We start from the raw sequence: 23,461 nt of genomic DNA, 5'->3' as shown, positions 1-23,461 counted from the left end.
TTCAGCTTGATGTATGCATGTCACTGTCTCACTAAGTGTCTGCCCATAAATTAAACACCACTTTAGCTGTAGCATGCATATTTTCTCCGTGGGTGCTGGTGATAGTAATTATAATAGCTCTGAGCATGACAAGTACCTATGCAATAAATCAAACATGATTTAAAAACACAAAATTGTCTTCAGTGGAACTTCAGTGACAAACATCAGACTGCAGCAATTTCTGAAGGTGTCGCACAGAATCACACACTTAACATGAAGGGGATCGTACAGTAAATAAAGATGATTAGGTTAATTCATTATTTTGCATTTATTACTCTTTTGTACCTCCATATAATTACTCTGCACCACTTTAATTGAATCTGCAGGAGCAGGAGCCAGCAGAAGATAATTTGTTTTCACGTTACCAAATGGTTCCAGTGTTGCCTGTTGGCTGAGGGGAAATGACATATGGTAGAAAAGCATAATTCATCTGGCTGAGACACTGAGACCCAACCATCAGAAAATAAATTAATTCCGCTCCCTGGCTGCAGAGCCAAACAACATTAAAAACAGGAATAAATACCAACAACAGCAACCGAAATACACACAGCACACTCGTGTCATATTGAAAACCAAACATCCAATAACCAGGCTGAATTGGGAATGTAGAAGAGCTTGCTTATCTGATATGTGATGTGTGGGAGACTGTGTGGGTTTTTTATGTGTCTGCATGTGCAAGAGTGAATGAGATTTGATTGGGTGGGCGTATCAGTGTGTGTAGTATGTGAAGGCATTGCTTCGTTATGCATGCAAGAGCCACTATCAAACAGGAACATGACGACAAATGGTTTGCATATGCATCAATGTGTCCATAATTACAAAGTAGATTTCTTGGCGACTATCATGGATTGTTGACCATCTTTAAGTAAGCACTGGAGAGCGTTCAAATGAGGATTATCTCCTCCAGCACAGCACAGCACAGCAGAGTTTAGCACTGTATGTCATTGATTAAGCTTGCATATTACATGCCAACACACATCCCACTTGCATAGTGTTTTCTTCTGTCTCATAACAAGTGCTTAAAAGCACCCTCATCTAGGAGAAATGTGCATATTATCTGAAAAAATAAAGTATGGTTTATTTTATATAAAGAGAATAGTATTTATATTATATATAGTATTATAAAAATCCATTAATTAGTATACAAGTATAATTCATAATTATCTGGCACATGTGACCTATATTTCTTTTGTGTCTGCTGACTTTGTATAATAATTCCCAGAGGGCAGGGATAATTTGACCCTAAAGAAGACCTTTTATATACATTTTCAGGTTCACACTGAATTTTTTGTTTACATGATTTAATGTTCAAACACTTTATTTTTCTCATACTGTCAATGGCTGCTGCACCTGTATTCACCCTCTGTCTGAGACGCTCTGTTGGAGTGCCTGTCTCTTTAAGCCCCCCTCCTGAAAAGCCCAGTCTGCTCCGATTGGTCAGCATTCCGCATCTCCGCATCTGTGCTCTGCTGTGGCTGTCTCTCTATAGTCCATTGTAGCCGGAGACTGACTGCAACCGAGTATATAGCAGCAAAAATCACCAATAAAGGCTTCTAAACCAAACTCTACAAAACTGAATGTTCCAGCAGAAATGTGACCCACAATTTGGTAGAAATTCAAATTTGCAGCCAAGATTACAACTTTCCCTGGCATAGCATGTAGCTACATTGGGCAGGGTATGTAATGTAAACACTGCAGTAGATACCTGCCTGGAGGCAAATTTACGAATCCCACTATGGCCACGCCAAGACCCGCCCTATGAAGCAGCTCGATTGGTTGGAGTTAGGTATTTGACCTTGAGTGGTTAAGATTAGGATAGCCGATTGGTCAGGGGATAGGACCTGTACAAATGGGGTTACGTTACATTGCGTGAGCATGGACGCCTGGCCAATAAATGCTATTGATGGGCGGGTCTTGGACCGGCTCAGTATGACATCATACGAAGCCAAGATTCCTCATATCACTAACGTCACCCATCGTGGACATGCTCTTACATCACAGCAGATTCTTTGTGTCACATTACGGTTTTTTGCAAACGGCAGTTTTCTTTACAACATTGGTGATGTGGAGCATATAAGTAAAGCCACTGTATAGCAAAGCGCCGTCAGAAGAGTGTGATTCGCTCTGAAACATTTTTTAGACGTTTTTGTAGTGTTCCCTGGACACAAACCAGGAAGAGCCATTAAAAAGGAGTTCCACAGTATTGCAGGTGAATGATGTAAACCCTTTGAAATTATGAATTATAATTCTGTTAATGATGGTGCTGCAGCCTGAATGGGATTAGTAGGCCTTGGACTTTTTCTCCCACAGAATTGCACCTAAATGAAATAGATTATAGGTTCAATACCATTTCATCAGTAATATTATACTTATGATTAAATATTATATTAATACACTATATTGGAACTTACACATTTACTCTAGCAGCAATTTTCTCCCACGCAAATTGTCTCTCTTTTGCAGCAGCCGCTGCTTTTTTAGTGCTTTTTAAATGAAATATATGTTCAAACTCGCTGTATGTGCGCATGAGTATTTCCGCTGACCAGTTTGTTTGTGGTTGTTACCATGATGAATGGTAGTATAATTCATGCTGCCTTTTTATAGTGGTGGTGAGTGAACCTACTCTGAGTTGATTGAACCAACTCAAATCAGCTGTTCTGGAACCGAAAACTCAGAGTTTCCCATCTCAGGGTAAATCAACTCAGAGTTCAGGGTTAGACTCAGAGTTTGTTAAACCTCCTTCCTAAAACAGGCCCCTACACATTTGAACTTTCACAAAACAGTGTGCTTGCATTACAGAGCAGGAGATACAAAGTAATACCAAAAGCAGTCTGCCAACTGTATCCAATTAAAAATAACTCTAGACCTTGGTACTTTCTGCTGACAGGGAAGAAGAGGTGACACTGAAGCTGTAACATCGCAGATTATTTTAGTGGGAGAATATATATGATTAATCAGTATGTGGATGTTCACTTCAACGGAATGTACCATCTTAGATTATAGCAAAAAACACATTTTGACATATTTCAAAGCAGATGTGTAATTTGTGTACATTTGCAGACAAATATGACACAACTGCAAAGCTTTGCTTATGTATTCTCAGGGCCGGTAGCATTGATTTTCATGTTTATTCTGACCTCTTATTTTCTCTCTGGAGAGCTGAATGTGACAGGTTAATGAAAAGACTCTTTTGGTGTGCTTACCGCACAAGCAGGGATACGGTAAGCATCAAATCCTCCAATTATCCATTTATTCATCTCTTTATTTGTGAAATTCTGGTTTCTGGCTATTTTGTATTGATAGTACAGTTGGTGTTAAAAATCAACAGTGTGCTTGGTAATAATACTGGGCCTTTTTTATTCCATTTCATTTTGACATATCAGGGAAAGCACATGTGTAATTAATAGCATCATGGCTATATGTTCCATTCAAGGTTGCATGTTCCAAGGTATTGGCATTGTGCATGCTGTTACACGATTATTTAACATGATTACTCATTGACTTTTGGAAGTTAAATACATTTATTGAGCTTAAAAAACATTGAAACAGTTAAACAAATCAAAAGTGAAAACACCGTGAACTGTGAAATTTCTCTTAATATGTTTCCTGTTGAACTTTTTTGAAATTCCCTTTCAGACGCAAGACAAAATAAGAGTTTATTTGCAAAATTGTTTTTCTTTATTACATTGTTTTTGTGATCATTAGGAGCCGAAATCGAAATTTGATTAATTGCACAGCTCTACTAACTGGGACCCTTTAAAGGTATCCCCCATGAGGAATTCTAAGTAATTACAACAAAATTGTCGGCGCTCCACATGATACAAGCCTTCCGTGATTGTGCACAACCACCACCCCTCCTCTGTGCAGTTGCTAGTAACAAAGGAGGACACGGAGGATTAAAAAAACATGATGGACTCTTTAGAGGAGGTAATTATCTTCACTCAAATTTCTGCACGCGAAAGTCACCATACGACATAATTTTTTTAACATAGCCTAAAAACAGAGAGATTTTTGTGAAGCTGATTATTATTACCTTGATTATTATTATTGCTTTTATCAACTCATTTGGCAATGGCTTGAATGTAACGGATGTCCATTATTATAAAAAAAGTTATACTAAAGCTTAAATGTAACACAGCCATTATGAATGTTATTAATTGCACATTTCCTGCTATGCAAAGTCAAAATGTCTGCTGTAAAAAGAGTTATAGTATAGATTTTTTTTATAAGAAACATTACCCACTTCAAAGGAGATCTGTTTAAAGTTCAACTAATTATTGCGTCTGGTATTCACACAATATTGTGAATGTCTTATTACAATACAAGCAGGTGTACTATTTAATTATACTTTTTAGTTCTTGGTTATGTTTCTTAAATGTAACCAGTAACATATTTCCTTCAACACTATTTCAATGTTTTTCTGCACCCAGTTTTACTTTCTATTTTCTGACTTGCTTTTTACACAAACCTTTCAACTGTTTCACCAGTAAACCATAAACTACTTTTACTTGTTTGTTTTTTCCCCACGCATACACTATGTCTACCTATAAACCTGATCAGATAGTCTTATGGTGGACTTGGATCCGCGGGGTACACCTATTCTCCAAGTGCTGTGAAGTAGTTCTACTCAAAAATAATATGTCTGATCTGCTTGTCTAGAAATAATTTCCAGTCGCGGCATAAAAAGTAACACTTCTACAATCTTATTTTTGAACCAGAAACTGAGAAGAAAACAGAGCACTGTATTGGCAGAATTGTACACAGACTGCATGCACACAGTACGCCTTTGCAGTAAAACACAATAGTGGTGAAGTGCACATGTATGCCAGGTGGCCAGAGATACAAAGGGGTATTTGGTATTTCCATAGACAAAATTATAGTGAGATACTCTAGGATTTGTAATATTGGGGCAGTTGTTGACATTTTTGTTCATGTCAGAAGGCGACATTGGAAGGATCCCCCATTTAATCCCATTGGGACTGACTCTGTAGCTGTCGATGGCAGTTAGGTTAACACTATGTCTCAGTATTTTTAACGCAGCATCAACACAATGCATAATGTCTCATTGAAAACAGTCCAAATGAAAGGTTTATAATGTAATCTTTTATTTTGGCACCACATGTTGCCCTTATGACCAAGTACTTTAGTTTGCCCAAACTTAATAATACGTTAATAATAGACCTGTTAGGTCAGAAAACACTCATTCCATTTTGGAAATGTCATAGGCGATTGTAAAAACACTGTTGACACAGTCAAACTGACTTACATTTTGGTATGAGTACTTAGTATAGTAGCATAAAACACATGCGTATTATCATGAAAGTGGAAAAAAAGGAAATAGTGTCAAATACAGTTAGGACAACGAGAGCCAGATGTATTGTTTTCTCAGTTAATTCTGAGCACCACCATCTCTGCACATTAGCTGTGGTACTTTCTCATATTTTTCTTTACTCCTCATTTTTTTCATAATTACAAAATAGCCTAATGCTATTATCATTGCATCTAACCATTATTTTGTATAGGGGGTCTGAAACAGGGCTGTAAGCAGGGGAGATTTCTAACTGATATCACGCTAGAAATGGTAAAATGTTACAAATCCCTGCCATCTAGAGCACAATGTACATACAATTGTGAGCAACCTGTATTTCAAATGAATTTGAGATAAAGTCTATCTGAATGATTATACTGTCCTACTGTAGAAAAAAGAAGTGTAGCTGAATATATGTACAGAAAAACTAGTAGAAGTGCAGATACTACAAGTAAACATGTACAAATTGATAACTTTTGATGATTACCACTAAATAGCTTCTGTCATTTGGGCTATTTAGCTACATGTAGACCTAGACATAAAGAAATGCAGGGATAGGCTGCGGAAAAAGTTAGAATGTCTTGACTTTGAGAACCTCATCTATGGTGGTGGTCTGAAACGAAAAATGTATTCAGGCAGAACATGAAGTGAATTTTAGAGGTGATGCAAAAGTCAAGACAAAGATGTTAGTGTCGCAAGTTTGCCTTGAGGTGAAGACGTGTCTGTCCAAGATTTAAATTTTTCAATTATTCTGGGGCATTATGACTCCAATTCATGAACAGACAGAAACAGAAGAAAAAGAGAGAAAGACTGGAGGATAACAACAAAAAGAACGAGCTTGTGGTAATTTCTGGTTCAGATTCACACACAAGACACACAACTGGGCTGTAGCCTACATTGTTAGCTACAGCTAACATCTAGTCATTAGCTGTTTGAGGTAAATAAACATATGGACTTCAGAAACATTTGAGAGGTGAAATGGGAATTAAGCCAAAGAAAAGTCAGCCATAAAACAAAGAACATATGACATAGATTAGCCTATAACATACTTATTAAAAGCATGCTGTCATTCCCCATTGACTAGAGACTAGAATCACTTTGATTTGAAAAATTGGTGCTCAGACAAAACACAGAAAATAATGATGTGGTAATATATGTGGATTAAAAGAATACAATTCACATAAGCATGCAACAAAAAGAAACTCCTGTAATTGTAATTATCATGTGCTAATATGTCACATGGACTTACATGCAGTGTTTTCATGGGAGTGGCTTACTGTGTTTGGGGAGTGGCTGCCGTGTTCACACATTTTGCCTTGTTCATCACTACGACAGGCTGAACTCGATCACTCTGCACTATATCATATCCACTAATTGCACCATCTGTGGAGTTTTGTTTTTTCTTGTTTTACAAACCCTCAAATCACTGTACTTAGCAGATGGGCTCGTGCAGCCAGCTAGCTTACTCAGACTGCTTCACCAACTAGTTTTCTAAGTTGGAGAAAAAAACTTCTGAGAGACACAGCGGAGGACACGGACACACTGAGTACGGTACTGTTTTGACGTGCGGGCTTACTTTGTGGTTATCATTACCACTTTGTTACAGTTTTCATTTTTTCTTTTCTTTTTTCTGCGTCTGAAGGGGGAGGAAAAGGAGGTGGACCCACACGCTCAGTCGCCGGTCTCGTGGCTTCTTTGTATACAGGAGCAGCTGTGTGTAAATGCATGGGCACACAGCGTCTACTGCTGCTTGACGGACAGCCTATTCGGCTCAGTCCAACCTTCATGTGGGCTTCCTCAGAGATGAAGCGGCTGAACCAGGTGTAGAAGAGGAATATCGAAACTTTACCCGAGCCTTTCCCCCCCAAACGCAGGGTCTCATTCACCCCAACAAAGCTTGGGTCAGTTTTACCGCCTCTCTTTCTCCGTCTCTCTCTCTCTGTGCGCTGGGATTCTAAACGGCAGAAACAAATTGATCTCCGTGCAGAGTAGGCTACAGCTACAGCTGCGCGGCTCCCTCACACATCATGGATGTACGATTTTATCCGACTGCTGGTGGGAATTCTATTCCAGGAGAACCACCAAACCTGGATTTTGCCCACTGTTTGGGCTACTACAACTTCAATAAGGTGAGAAACCCCTCTTGTTTTGTGCTGTAGTCTAGTTTTGTGCTTGTGTGACCACCCTGGTGCTGAAACCATGAGTGCGACGTAACTCCGGGCTGCTCCAGTCCTAATGACTGAACATCTATCTAAAATTAAGTTGAATTAAAACTAACGAGTTTCATTGTCTTATGAGTTGCCATCCACTTGTTTCTCTCTGACTTAAGCCGCTAATGATGACGGTCTTTCCGGAGTTGCTTAATTAATACTTCCCTTTCCTGCCGCAAACTTTGCTGTTGTGTATTAATAATGGAAATGAGAGCACAAGACAAGTGTAGTGGAACAGTGGTACTTTTGTCCAGCTCAGACCGGCCACACTGCACTGCTAAACTCTCACCAGAGTGATGTGATCCACAGTCATGGGCGCTGTTGGCTATACAGTTACATGTTCCTAAACATCAGTGATACATTAGAATGTGATGAAAGTATTAGGCTATACAGTGTATCTAGTGTCAAATAAAATGCTCTGCGGGGCTGTGATCATGTTACAAGACCCAAATAAAGCAGTTAAATACCATGTTTTACAAACACGTGTTTACCCTTTGGCATGTCAATTTGTTAGTGAGTTACTGTTTTTCTCCATTCCCACTCATTACAACTTTATATAACTAGCTTCAGCACATCAGGGTTGCTGTTAATAGGTCTTGGAGATAGTGCTGAAAATTAACTTTACAGCTCTGCACAGAAACACAACCATACAGAAAGAGATATAGACAGCACACTTGTTATCTGTTCAGAATGAATGCATTCATTGTCACCATTGCGCTGTTGTGCACTTATCTCAAACATGGCATCAGTAAACCCCTGACTGGCATACCCAGAGAGGCAGCCACATGTACAACACAGTTTTATCGACTTGCTCCTAGGTTAAACAGCCTATTTTTAAGCATTGTTTCACAAGTCGATTTATTCACTTCCCTACATCTGTATACAAGCAGCCCTGTTTCTAAGCTGTGAATAAGACCATTGCTGAGGTATGGCAAGTTTATTAACACTCTAACTTGAGGGAGAGGTTATGTTAAAACACAGATGATAGTTTGTGATATTTTGTCAGTGATGTAACACCTGAACTATCTGGCCCATAATCTATCAGGAGCGTGACTCACTTGTACCAATGCAAGAGGGAACATCACTATGACAGACTAATGACACAACCGCAGCGTGCTGTTTTTACAAAGTTTAAACAATGGTAGCACCTACATCCCCCATCTTTCTCTGTCACACACACACACACACACACACACACACACACACACACACACACCCACCCTTTCAAATTATTCAGCCCTATAGTGCTGTTTGCCCATGCAATCTGATGCTGCTCAAAACAGTTACCAGGTTTGTCTGACTGTTTCATCAGCTCTTTGTCATGTGGCCAAGTTGTCATTTGTGCCCAATTTCATCATGTCTTCATCAGCCTTGATACATTTTAACTAGATTGCTTTGAATTGGTGTAAGAGTCGAAGTGCGATTTTATTCCTGCTCATAAATTCCCCAGGTCAAGGAAAATTTTCCATCTGTAACAGTAATTGGCTACAATGCAAAAGGAGAAAGAGGGAGGGTGGTGAGAAGGTAGTATCGCCACCAGTTATGTAGGAGAGAGAGAGAGAGGCAGAGTACAAAGCATGCTTTTTATGCTAATTACAATGCCTTTCCACGGCGAACACTCTTTCGCATGCATCTTCCAAATAAGCCTCCAATTTAGTTGAATCAGCTCGCTGAAAGGTAGCACAATGCAGAGTGGTTAGTCATCCATAAGATGTGGCATTTTTTCAAGTCCCACAGAACTGAGACATTACATCTTTAATCTATTTATAAGCAGTAACAGCCCCTTCTGCAAACAGCAAAACTTCCACTAGATTCACAGTTTTGATTTGAAACCATACCCCCTCAAATTGCTGGCACAGGACATGTTCAATTTTAATGACAACAGAGACCGAAGGGCCCAGAGGCGCTTTGAGACATCAGAGATTCTTTTAAATTTACAGAAAAATCCAAACGAGTGGCACAAACTTAATTAGGTGCTGCAGTCATGACTAATGAAGCTGCCTGTTTCTTTTGGCATGGAGATGAAGGGGAAACGGCAGTGCTGAAGAGAAACATGCCACAACTTCACACAGCTGAATAATACTCAAAATAAATTCAAGGAAAAATCACTTGCTGTAATCTGGTAGAATTAAACACAACACTCTCCTTACAGCAAATGTTGGTGTGAGTTTTTACCATTAAATGAAGAGTTTTCAGGTGGGGGACAGGGCTGTCACAGCAGGGTCCGCTTCTCTTAAACTAGCTTTACTTAAGCTTACAGCTTATCAGCTATGCTTAAGGGCACTGCCAATGCCCCTACTTTAACTGATTTGTTTAATACTTCAAGTTGCATGGTTTTTAATTTATCTGTAATTATGACTCTTGGATTTACTGGCTCTTTGGCTCGTTTAAGAACACCTGGTCGTAGTCAGTAAAATGTATAAGAGAACAGAAAGGAAAAGATCAAATGAATACATGGGCATCTAGTGCTCATTTGTCCAATTTCTTATTTTGGTGATGCCAGTGATGCGAGACAGTTAAAAGTTATGTGGTTTCTCTGGGCAAACTCCTCAGTCATGCACAGCATCAACCAAAGACAAGGAGCTGTTTGGATTTGACTGGTTTTGGTATTTTGTAAAAGTCAAATGTGATTGACTTTAATGGTTTCATGAAAGGGACTCCGTGTTATTCTCATATTTATGACCATCTGGTCTATTTTTTTCTTTTAAGGTTTAATAATGTTTCAGATACAGTAACCATTTAGTGTGGGCTTTCATTACCTCCAGGCGCAGAGAGACTAAAATTACCAACAGATGTTAATACAAACTCTTCACCTGCACTGGTGCTAAAACTTGAGGTTTATTTGCAAAACTAATACCAGCACCACTGAGACATCATAATTCTTTGAATTACATCAGTGTTTTAATGGCACTATTGCAGTAAGTAGACCATCGGCAAACATAGCACATTGTAGATGGAAAGGTGCAAACTGAAATCATCCTGTGTGACCTACTGTATTATTGTTGATGTTAAGCGCTGTAAGGGGACATACAACTTTTGTTAGTAAATCATTTCAACATGCAAGGACGAGTTATTGTCAAGTTTCTAATCAATGTATTATTGCAAAAAAACGTGGTATATATATATATATATATATATATATATATATATTTATTATTATTATTATTATTATTATTATTATTTATTTATTTATTTATTTATTTATTTATTATTATTAAATTATTAAATTAATTATTTTTAATCAGAAAGCTGCAAACAACAGGCTGCACATCACCAACTCCTCAGCAAGGTAACCAACTTTGCTGTGCCGTGCTTTTGTTGAAAACTTCTCGTGCCATGTTCAGCAAGCAATCATGTTGTGGTTGTAATCATTATTGGCTGACTTCTTTATTATAACAACGTTTAATAGTTTGGTTGGTTGCGTAGTAAACAAAGGCACCAGTTGCTCTCCTGGGGTATTTCTGACAAAGTAGCTGCTCAGGGTGTCTAAATTTTAACAATTACAACTTCAAGCACTTTATAATAAGCCAAATCCTCTGCTGCTGCACATAGTTTAGCCTATTTTATTTTTTTTTTTACTTTTTTAAACTGAACAACTTATCAGAGGATTTTATTGAGCCTGTAAAATAGGTGAAACAGAAGCCTGCTCATGTTTCACGTGGGCCCTACTGACCCATGCATATGTAGGGAAACTAAAAACAGCAAAGATTTAAAGAACTGAGGGAAGGACCCTAAGTAATGTACTTCCACAGCAACAAACTCCTGGGCAATAACCTGTTATTGTGTCCAAACCATGGTGGGCCAGGACTCTTTTGTCTTTGCTGTCTTTTCTGCTTCATCGGGAGGGAAGGGGTTAACACTCTGCTCAACCAGGGGGCCTTGTGCATCTCTCCAGTGTACACAGCTGGTGCCATTTCATCACACACATTCTAAACATATCCAAACACAGCTTTAAGTGTGTGTGTGTGTGTGTGTGTAGGGGTGGGGTGTAACCTCAGAGGCTGTCTGCTTTGTCAAACTCAGCAGTTGATGGATATGACTTCAAGGTGCATGTTAAATGTTTAAATGTCCACGATGTGAATAGCTGATGTTTTTTGCTGAGTCTTTTAATTTTAGCTTGTCAGGAGATGTAGTTCAGCAGATTTATTAAACACCTAATTTTAGTCCGCCTGCTTGAAGACACACTCTACTTGGAGTTCCTGCCTCCAAGAATGACTGCTCTGTCTGACAATCTGCACTACACACATGTCTCCACAGGGCAGATGTTAACATTTTGTTAATGCACAGCTCTCCACTTCCTACACGATGTCTTAAAACTGAACAAAGCGGATGATATCATACACTGATGAGGTATCAATAGAGCCATATTGGTAGTAACTATATAATGTTTATAAAAACTGACTTTTAAGGGGTTCACAGGGATCATTTCTAAAGAAGCGACCCAATCAAGAGCTATAGCAGCCTTGTATTAAATTATGAGCCTAATAGTTTCTGATTATTGTGGCACCACATTATCACAGCTGTCACTCTCTCTTTATTTTGTTGATCACGTTGAGATGAGGACATAATGGCACACACACACACACACACACACACACACACCAACTAAGTCCCATTGAGTTTCATTTCAACTTGTTTTACCACTACAATCTGATGATCTGAACCTGTGGGAACATAAGACCAGGTTGCCTGCTTTGTTTATGAGGTGGATATGAGAGGCTCTGAAATATTAGACAGACATAGACCATTACCCAGATCAGCACTTGTAAAGACCTTCTGTAATCCTGCCATCACTGCTCATAAATCCACTTTATTACATCCCCATGTACATTACTCAGCGTGGCTCATTTAGGCAGACCTCACACTCTTGTAGACAAAGAACATCTCGCTGTAGTGAGTTGGCCTCAGGTTGTGATTTTATAACCAGGGACAAATTGGAGCTCCAGTGTAAAACCAATCAAAAAAAACATGCTTCAATGTTGAATGTCTTCACACAGTAGGCCAACCATGTGCATATCATTTTATGTTTTTCCTTTAGGATTAACAATGACAGTGAAAGTCTTCACTATTTGTAGCTGCCTGGCTGTTTCAGAAACATCTATTTCAGTGATACAAAGAGGATGAATCCACAGGAGAGGCACATTTGTTATTGGATTGTGATCTTGAACACAACATCACTACATCATCCATCAAACTATGTAAGTGCCTGAGAAATGTTTGTTGACATCCAAAGTCATGAACGAGTTGTTTTTTTTTAGTTGTAGTGTTTTCAGCGTATAGTTATATAGTTATTTTTGTCCTGTAAGTGAATATTAGTTCTCTTTGTGATCACTTTAACAACATTTATATTTCTAATTTCTGATCATCACATTCACAGTAGATAGTTTAGATGCAGTACAGTGCAGTATGAAAAAGTTGTTAACCTTACCTGCAGCTCCCTATCAACGTGACATCATGACTTCGCGTAAACATACACGCCACTTTCTAAAGCCAAGTGGCATGTTATCTGTATGCATTTTGAGCTATCCGCGTGTATGTCTACGCCGTATACAGCACGTTGAGCTATCCGCGTGTATGTCTACGCCATACTGCGGACGGGTTGCAGACTGATCTCAATAAGTGGTGTATGTATGACACGCCAATTCGTATGCCATTTTGGCGTGTTATCAAGACGCATAATCGCTTTTCGGACGGTTGGGTTTAGGAAAACAATAACGAGGTTGGGTTTAGGAAAAGAAGAACGGGGTTGGGTTTAGGAAAAGAAGAACGGGGTTAGGTTTAGGAAAAGAAGAAAGCGATGGTTGGGTTTAGGAAATGTGACACGCGGGACACGATCCCCGGTCTCCTGGGTGAAAGTCCTGTGTTGTTTGACCCATCCATCACCCCAACCAACCTCCCTATGCGGATTTTCGGGCTTTTATACTACTCGCTACGGCGTAAATTGACACGAAATCGCAAGGTAATGTAAGTCAATAGAGGCCAAACTGCATTGATAAACACGCTAAAAAGCAATTATGCGTCTTGATAACACGCCAATAATGGCATACGAATTGGTGTGTCATACATACGCCACTTATTGAGATCAGTCTGTCCCTATAGAAGAAGAGTAGATGACACTGTTAAGGGCAGTGAGGGAGTTTTAGGATTGGATGATCTTAGGATAAGGCTAAGATACCTCTTGATTCGAGTACCAAAAACACTTCCGAGTTTGGCTAAGTTGTATATACTGTATTGACATGGAAGATAGTAAATCTACTGCTTGTGTTAGCTTATCTTGTAAGGTCAAAGGTCAAATTAACCTCCTTTAGGAGTTTGAAAGAGTCATATTTATGTGAATACTGTGTCTCTTTGAATTAAAGCAGGCCCCCACAAGATATATTTTTTCCACCATGATAAACCTTTTTAATCTGGTTTTGGCTCACTACATCTTTGACAGCCTCAACCTTGCTGACTTATTAAAAGGAAAGGGAGAACTCCCTCTGCCCCAGAAAAGTGCTTTTACCATGAATTAAGCAGTTTTCAAAAGGACCAGTCAATCATTACTGGTTGGCTGATTCAATAAGTGTTGTGTCCCTTTAGTGGTTAGCCTCGCTGTTTAGACACATTCATTTTTAAAGCTTTCCAGAGAGGCAGCCATTCCCTGTTTCATAGATCTAATGTCCAATTCTCTTAATGGGCTCACAGACTTTATCAAAAGATTCAGCTGTTTTCCTTTGCTTTTAACTTGCTTGACTTAAGCTCTTCTCCTAAGTTCTTTTCAAGGAGCATAGGCCAATGACAAATGTCCGTCTCAAACAGTAATGGGTAATATTTGCTAGGCTGGAGTAGTTGAATTCATTGCTGCTATCTCTATATTAGACTTCGTTCCTCCAGCTGTTCCTGCTATTTGCTTTTAAGTCAGCTTCCAATTGGGTAAATGCAGAATATAACATTTCCAAAAGTTAAATATTAGTCCTGTAACAGTAATTAGTCCTGTCAACCAAATAAGAATTATTGTCTGGGTGTAGGATTTCTCTCTATACTCCAATTTAGCTGTGACTATTATAACTAAAGCAGCCTGCTTAGAGAAATATAAGTCAGTGTTCCAGCAATTGTTCATGTGTCAGGTTTAATGTGAATATATTTCTCATTAGAGGTGAATGGGCTGCAGGTGTTTGTAGTATTACATGTTGCACAGTGTGATTAATCCACCCTTTTCACCTGCCCCCTCCTATGTGACACATTCCCATAATGCATCGTGTTACCAGGTTGCACTAAAAGGACTGACAATAGTAGCAGGTGTGCAAATATCCCTCAGACCCGTTGAACAAAGCGCTTAAATAATGGGGGTTTTATTTGAATGGTCAAATAGATGGCATGTTGGAACCAATTGATGCAGAGTTCGAGAAGTACTTACTTTAAATGCAACCTGTTTTATCAGAACGAAACTGTAAGCATCACTTTAAAACTTTAAAAAATTAGACTGATTTATTTGCTGCTTACGGGTTTCCTTTGTGTTCATGCGTATATTCAACGAGTGTCTTCTAGATAGCTGTGATTGTCGAACACTCCTCAAACATAAAGTCTGTTTGTGGCAGTTGGATAATGTTAATGTCTGTCTCAGCAGTTACTCTACCGTAGCAATAATACTGCAGCCTATAAACCCACTCCCCATCCCCCCACTCCCCGTAAATGAGCTTTAATAGTCTCCTAGAACTGGAGAACTGCCATCTCACCCTGCCACCGTTTGATTGGATATTTTATATACATGCATTAGACTGATATTCTCTGGCATGTATACTTTTGTCTTTAGCCATGATGCATGTTCATGATGATATCAAGATCTCAGTACAGTGCACTGATGGAGGATTATCTCGATTAGGGATGTCACGATACCAAAAATTCAGTAGTCGGTGCCAATACCAGTAAAATAACACGATTCTCGATGCAGATTTCGATACCATGGTAAAAAAAAAGGATTTTCTAAGATTCCATGTACTTTAACTTGAAACATGAACTTCTTTATTAAAATATTTTAAAAATATCAAAATGTCACAACAAGACATACAAAACATGTGCAATAGAGCATAGAACAACATAATAAAGTGCAATTAATGGTCATAGTGCAACAACTAGTGTCCCCAGACACATTCCAGACTTCCAGGCATCTTTTCAAAAGGTACTGTGCAAAAACAACAACAGTGTTTTTAACAGTTGCGTGACCAAAGACGTTACAAACCCCGGGCAAATATTGGAGACATATTTGAAAGATGGAGACAGCTTAGAGTCCAAAAGGACGCCGAGTTGGCTAATTTCCTCCTGAACAGGTAGCTGAGTGTTAGCTTCAGGCTAATTTATCACGGCTACAAGGGACGGGCATTTTATGTCATTTCAACATTCATGTGCTCACATTGAATGAATGATATAGCTAGAGTACCCGAGTTGGTTACTCGCAAAAACAATTGAGACACTGCCAGTAAAGTGATCCCGACTGGTCCTGGCTAACCGTGGCTAAAGCAGCCATGCTAACCCTGCGAACGGCTAATGTTAACGGAGGAGCAGGCAAGCGGGCCACGGCTGTTTACAACGTGTAGCCTGTTCAGTGGCTGTAGCCGACAACGGTGAGTTATTTGAAGCCAAGAGAGGGGGGCTGTAAATTGGAAAGAGAGGACCATGAGTTTGCAGTGAACATGCCGTTTTTTAGGTCGGGTAGAGTTGACTCTCGTTCATATTTTAGGGCGTGACTTCGGCCACCCATTCGTGACCTCCTTCTTCTGAATGTATCGACTGGAACACTCTGAAGCGCATACTGCCCCCATCAGTTCCGGAAGAGGTGCAGCACCAATGCTGCTAACGCGGGCATCGTTGCTAACGGTGCCTACGGTGCCTCAAAAAAATGGGCATCGTCGGTGTTTTGTCATTTTAGAACCGGATGGTGTCGGTAGTATCGGTTCTCGTGACATCCCTAGTCTCAATGTACCGTAAAGTCCCGGAGGGGAATAAAACCGCTGTTCTTAGAAGAATAGGTTTGCCCTTTGTCTTCCCTATACTTTGTCAGAAATGTCTTTGTATCCATCGTAGAGAACAAGTTCATTTAAAGCTATTCAACAACTACTACTCCATTACTACCAACCATTTTAAAATGTCTATAAAGATTTTTTGTCTCTGTGCAGACTGTAAACCTGACTTAAGGCATGAGACAAGAAGCACTGATCTGAATATTGATCTAAGATCATAATCTTTTCCTAACCCTCAACCAAGTGCTTTGAGTTGCCTAAACATAACCATACAGATGGAATGATGCTTTAAGTTGCCAGGAGCTGATACTGTAGGGAAGACACATAAAAGAGGTTTTGCAGAGAACACAATTATTAGAAAACACTGTTGACTCATTACATCACTCTTACATCATTCGTTTGGCTATAATTGCCCAACAATTATTTTCATTTGAATGAGCAAAGCTCTCAACATGTTACTTAGGTATCACTGCTTTGAGGATTCTTATGTCAGATTTTCAGTTGTATGAACATCATGCAGTATTCATGAATATGTCTAGTTTTTATTAAATTACATGATCAAAAGGAACAATGGACATGACCTCAGTAAAAGCTCCAGCCATATAATAAAGGTCCAGTCCTTGAAACCTCAACTGGGATCATGAATGGGGTCCATGAAATTCTTGAGCCGACTTCAGATATTTTAGGGAGTTGAAGTCAAGGCTCATTCACAGCATGTCCTTGTTTATTGTGATGTGTGTGTTTCTGCTGGCTCGTGGACTCTCTCACATGTGGTCACAGTGCGGGATGGCAGAAGTAGAAACAAGATTAAGGTCAGTGAGGCCTCAGCCTTGGCAGGGTTTTGCTCCCTGGACGGCCACTGACGATTCTTTCAAATGACATTCCTCCCAAGGAAACTGATCTAGTTCCTCATTTGTGGAGGTTCTGACTCCCGGTGTAACTTTTCAAATACCTGCAAAGCCTAGGGAAAGGGATTTCTCCCTTCTTTGCTCCACAATATTTGTGTCTCTCCCGCTGATGAACAAGAAGAGAAGCTGAATGATTACACTGTTTCAAAGGCATAACAGGCAGCTGATTAAAGTGTGAGGTCGGAGTTAGCCAAGGTTAACCGTCCATAATGAAACACTTTGAAAATAATGATACGCTGCATGGTTTTATGAGGGCCTGTGGCTGCTCAGCTCTGCAGTGGTGACCTTCAGCAGTTCCACTAGCTAATCGTAGCGATCGAGCAGCACCCCTGTAGTTTCGAGACTCCATTACCTTCTGATACTCATCTAGGAGAGCAGACCTTGTACAAGGTCTGTCTCTCTGTAACCGTTCTTGTGTCACTGAGGTGTCTAACCATCTTCACTTTCATCTTCAGCTACTGCTTTGATTTGTCTATGTGGCACAGAAGGCCAAGATGAGGTCTTACATCACTTTTATCATTGAAGTCATTCAGCTGACACTCATCCAGAGAAACTTAAATAAATAAAAAGTGAAAGAAACTCGACACCATTACACAATCAACAGCTATAGTGCTTTTCTAACCAGATTGAATTAAAAAGATGATTGTCTGAACATTATTACATCACTTGTGAGTATTTGTCATCTGTTATTGCAGGGCATGTGGCCTTTTATTACAAACAGCTGCATATTTTACACCTGGTTAGACTGGATTATACTCCTGCCAATACTTTAAAGTCTTATATTGAAAACTGGCCGCTGCCCACGCTATACGATTACTGAATAAGTAATACCTATCTACAAAGAGAAACCACAATATTAGCTTTGGCTAACGAGTATAATACATCTGGGATGTTATAGTACATGTAAGCTACATTACCTGCAATATGATGTTCATCTATCTGAACTGTGTTTAGCTTCTCATTACTACACAAATCATTGTACAGTACCTGTAGTTTTGTGTTTTTATGTGGTTTATTGTTTTGGCTTGTGCATTGTATGTCCAACCAGAAAATCATATTTACTTTATAAATAGAATAAAAGGATGTGTTAATATCATACCCAGATGACTGAAAGGCATTTTTATAATTGACAAATATGTACACTTCTGCTTTAGGAATTGTGTCACAATATTTGCTGATAATTACTCATCTAATAACCAGAAAATGGTGTTTGAATACAATTGCTATTGAAAAGCCATCCCATACTATTGTGCAAATAGTACTGTATTTTAAGTAAATTGCTGATTTGAGCTATTTGCTGCTGTATGGAGGGGGTTAGTATGGGGGCTGCATGTAAATGCATGAAGAGATTTATGATCCTGTTAGCAGCTGAACACACTGAGGTAATATCCTATCAGCTGTTCTTGGTTTAGTTAGGGTTTGTCATCAAATTTAGCTGAACGTGTATCAACCTGTACCCAGCTTACAGTAAGAGTCCTAATTTATCCAATCCTAACATAGTCACTGGTTTATCTTTGATTGTTGTGAGCTGAGGAGATGACATGAAGAGACAGCTTTATGTACATCCTCACTATTAGCGGGTATTGATATTTTCACAAGAATACATTCCTAAAAAGAACTAATTAACAAACAAAAAAAAAGAATTGCCCAGTTCTTTCACCACAGTCTCTCATAACAGGCAAGCTTCAAGCAGGAACAACAAAGTAGTACATAAATCAAAGCAGTTTCCTTTGCCAAGCCAGAACCCCTTTGGGACATACCTTGGTGCTTAATTAAAATCCAAAAGTATCATGTTTTAGGTGAGCAAGCACTGAATAACAATGACAAATCCTGCCCCAGAGCATTAGTGGTGTGTTTTAGAAAAGAATAACAGCACCTCTTTTTTTCTGAACAATATAAATGAGATTTAATGTGGAAGAAAGCTGTTTTCAGTGCATTGTGGTAAATATAGCCTTTCCTGGCAGCAGATCCTGCCAAAACCAGCATTGACATATTAATCTCTTAATTACCCAAACAGGATTATAATGAAACAGCTCATTATTATTAGACATTATTTAATGGCTTACCCTTTTCAGTGCACTATTTATCATCCCTTTTTAAGCCTCATGTATGTGCCAGCTACAGAATATAACTATATTTTTGTCAAACTGTCACAGGTCATCACTTATCAACATATATTAGGTGTGACTTGTGAAAGGATGGCAGTAATTATTTAAAGCTATTTAAAGTGATCCTATGTAACTTTTGTTAAACAGTTGCGACTGTGGCATCTAGTAAAAATGATAAAATAATGGTACATGTTAAAATGTAGTGTAACATTAGCAGAAGGAAAGGGTCATAAATGCAGCAAACTAAGTAATAACTTAGTAATATCAGTTAAATGTCTATCTAAGTCTTGCTAACATTAATATTGTGCAGTGATGCATTTAATTGCTTTGGTTTAACCTTTGATTTGTAAGGAGTCTTACTTTAAAATATGACTGAATATGGCATATCTATATAGCATTTTTGAGCCATCATATCTTGTAATACAAAATTACTAGTGGCACACATAGATTTGCATCAATCGAGTGTATTGTGGGATGTCAGGACAACGGTGGCGTTTCTAAGGGCCATTGGTGTCCCTAATCTTTGAGTTTATACATCTGACAGTTCTGCAGCGACCAGGCCAACTAACACTGACTGGCTTCTGGGCTACAACCAGAGACACTTTGGTAAATCATCAGACGGAACACGATGTGGAATCCCATTTTCTAGTGACAGCAATCAAAATATGAACTGTCCTACATACTGCTGTTTCTGTAAGCGTCATAATTCTGATGTGCACTGGCTCTTAGGAGAGGCTAAAAAAAGAAAAGTACATTAAAAAGAAGAATGTGTGTAGTTATCAGCAGAAAAAACCTCTCCCAAGTCAAATCCGCTCAATTACAGAACTCTGCAGAGCTATCCCCAAGCAACCCTTTCATTGGCTAATCAGTCACAGCAAATTGCAGTGGTGAATATTTCAGACTCGACAGATTTGAATAAAGACATCATGATTATTTCACTGTTGTACAGGTCCCTTTAAAAATTCTAGAGGCCTTCAGCTGGAGCCAGCATAAACTGCATAACTCCTGATTTAAGAAGGGGAAAAAAAGTCGAGGTAGAAAAGCCAACACAAGGGTTGTCAGTCAACGTGGCAAGCTAATTGGGTCGATCTCTTTAGCAAAGATGAATGAAGAGATTAACTCTCACTATGTGTCCAGTGAATCTCCCTCCTCTGGCTCCAGGTGAATTAGCTGATGACAAGTTGATGGTGGGAATTCTGTTTCTCACTTTGAGTTAAAGCTGCAGTCAGTTATTTCCAGCATGGTGCCCCCTGTTGAAATCACACATTTTGTCATTACAAGCTTTGTTTACATGTTGATTCATTGGATCACTCATGTATCTTGTATATGTATTTTAGAATATAAAAGGTTTGGTTGTGTTAGTTACAAGTTATTTACATTTTGTTGTTCCTCACCTCTGCATATAAACAACATGGTACCAGGAGATTTGAGACTACAATATCACACGTTCTGATGCTCTCTGCAGACTATATATACTGGAGAATGGAGAAGCAGGTCAGACATGGGCCTAATGAAGAGAAATGAAAAGTGATGGGAGAACATGTGCATGGGAAGGTGTGAGTGCAGAGCGGACTGTACCCTGCTGTCATTTATTTATTTTAGTGAAAAAAGTCACAGCATGGTCCTAAAATAGAGGTCAAGGCTCAAATACAGAAAAAAACACTTTGCTAACTTACCTCGTTCTCTTAAAAAAAGAACCACTTCAAAACAGAGCAGACCTCCTGGTTTCTGTGTGCCTTTGATCTCCAACCTGTCATTTCACACAGAGGAAAGGAATCGTTTTTGCGTTATGACTAAAAGATGTGTAGTGTGTCTTTGTTCTGAATCTCTTTAAATGTCAGCGCAATGATATGGAATCAAAGTTGAAGCTTAGTGTTTGTAATTATTCAAAGCTGGTATCTTAAGCTCGCACTGCTTTTGAAGTAGGAAATGTTAAAGTGACATTTTGAGTTTAGATACTGCTAAAAACATTAGTGAAGCACTTAGCCTGATGGTTGCTGTCACAAGAAAAACAATGTCTGCGACTCAACAGCCGTCAGGTTTGCTAATGATGTCCTGGTGTGCTGTCAATCTACCAGATGAACGGACAATAGTATGCCAAGAAGAAAATGCATGAAATAGCTAATTGCTTTTAAGAGCCTGCTCAACCATTCTGTAACTGCTATGTGTTCACAGATGTCTTTCCCAGCTGCTGTTTCATTATGGAACTCAAAGACATTACAGGCACAATGCACTGGCTTTCTTTATGAGCCTTTGTTGTAGCACATCAAGTCATTATGATTATAGATACATTATTGCAACCACAGGGGGAGGGGGAAGAGGCACATGCAGAAACAGTACAAAACACAACATCTATGTGTGCATCTTCATTATTTCACCTAATATGTCCCCGTCATTAATCGTTAATCTCTGCCAACTTGTTGATTGTCAGTTTGGAGACACATTTCTGGAGAGGAGCCCGAGAGTATTTGCAGCCGGACCTCTGTCAGTAGCGCCAAGCAACACAGCCACAAATTGGAATGTGGCACAGCTCTGGGAAAGCAGCCAAGATTTAAATTAGACAATAACCTCTGCTCTCTCTATATTGCCTCTCTTTTCCAGCTGCAGGCCTAGCCATTTGTTTAATACAGTCAGCCCTGTAGTATATAATAGACTGATATATGAGTCACCGCTCAGCAGTTTGTGTTTTTCAGATTTAAAGAGATTGAACAACTGTTTGTTTAAATGCTTACTGTGGGTTTATGGTACTTATATCAGAAAAGACACACCGACTTGAAAGGTTTTTTCTCTGTACACACAGGAGGGTTTTAAAATCTAGGATTGGACTTTCTGATCAACACATAACTGGAGGAGACAAAGACACTTTATATTTTAAACATCCAGATGGCTGCACACATAGCTACGGTATAGTTTTTAAGTATTTTTGTAAGGATTTCCGAAACCTATTTTAAATGTCACAGCCCCTAGAAAGAGAATGTTTCATTATAAAGATTGGGTTGATATCATTATATATCTTATATCATTGAACCTGAAATAAATTAAACAGAACCAAGCTAGTCACTAGGCCAAGTTGTCCAAAAGTATGCTATACTATGCATTACGCCTTTACTGATTTGAATATCTTGATATTGTTGCCTTAATTATTGTGATTTAAATATGTTATCTTAGCCATTGTAGCCCAAATATTTCCCTTTACTGCCATCACTAGATAAGAAATAGAGGATTGTGTTGAGCCCATCACTAAAAGCTCTTGACTGTGCACATTCCCAAAGCCGGTTATAATGAGTGTATTAGCCAGTAACAGCAGTACAGGGAATAGAAAAATGCATCTGTGCTGCTAGAGCAATAAGAGAGCACTCAACTCCCAGCAGCTTTCAATAGAGCTTTATGTGAATTCAAGTAACAGAGCTCTTAGCCATCTGACAAACCAAGAGAAGTAGCACAACCATCACTCTTTGCGCCACCAAGAAGAACCCATTTCTAGTACCAGAAAGCTGCTTTTCTCTTGTATGACATTTAACCATGTACTTTTTTATTATTAGCTTCCTTAACCCTACAGCAGCCTCTTGCTCTTTAGTGTAGAATGGAAAGCATTGCAGAATAAGCTTGGTTAAAATCCACACCTCTGATACCATCTTGAGTTGGAGTTGCTTCAAAGCTGCTGAGAGTAAACAGCCTCAAGACATGGTTTAGCAGTAAAAGCAAGACAACCCCACCAAGCCAAGCCTTTCTCATGTTGCTTCCTCAAGAGCTGTGTGTCCATGCAACAGCAGCCATTGTGAGAAAGCTACACCATGTTTCTGAGGCCCTCTCCATTGCCTAAGCTCCTTTGTGGCTGTGGGCCAATGGCTTTGCACCCCGCCAGATCAAAGATGGAACCCCATTTAGCTTG

General features: G+C 39.2%; 1 protein-coding gene across 1 annotated transcript in view; it reads left to right on the top strand.

The window, feature by feature from the left end:
• The first annotated feature begins 6,665 nt into the window (after nt 1–6,665).
• tox3 (TOX high mobility group box family member 3) overlaps nt 6,666–23,461 on the top strand; it is a 43,591-nt gene continuing 26,795 nt past the window's right edge. The window contains exon 1 of the mRNA XM_031281589.2: nt 6,666–7,476. Coding sequence (XP_031137449.1) covers nt 7,375–7,476 — 102 coding nt within the window. The 5' untranslated portion in view covers nt 6,666–7,374. The remainder of the gene's footprint in view (nt 7,477–23,461) is intronic.

Source organism: Sander lucioperca, chromosome 3 (genome assembly GCF_008315115.2).
Source record: "Sander lucioperca isolate FBNREF2018 chromosome 3, SLUC_FBN_1.2, whole genome shotgun sequence".
NCBI classification, from domain to species: domain Eukaryota; kingdom Metazoa; phylum Chordata; class Actinopteri; order Perciformes; family Percidae; genus Sander; species Sander lucioperca.
The sequence above is the reverse complement of the archived record's forward strand: the minus strand, read 5'-3'. Positions and strand labels throughout refer to the sequence as shown.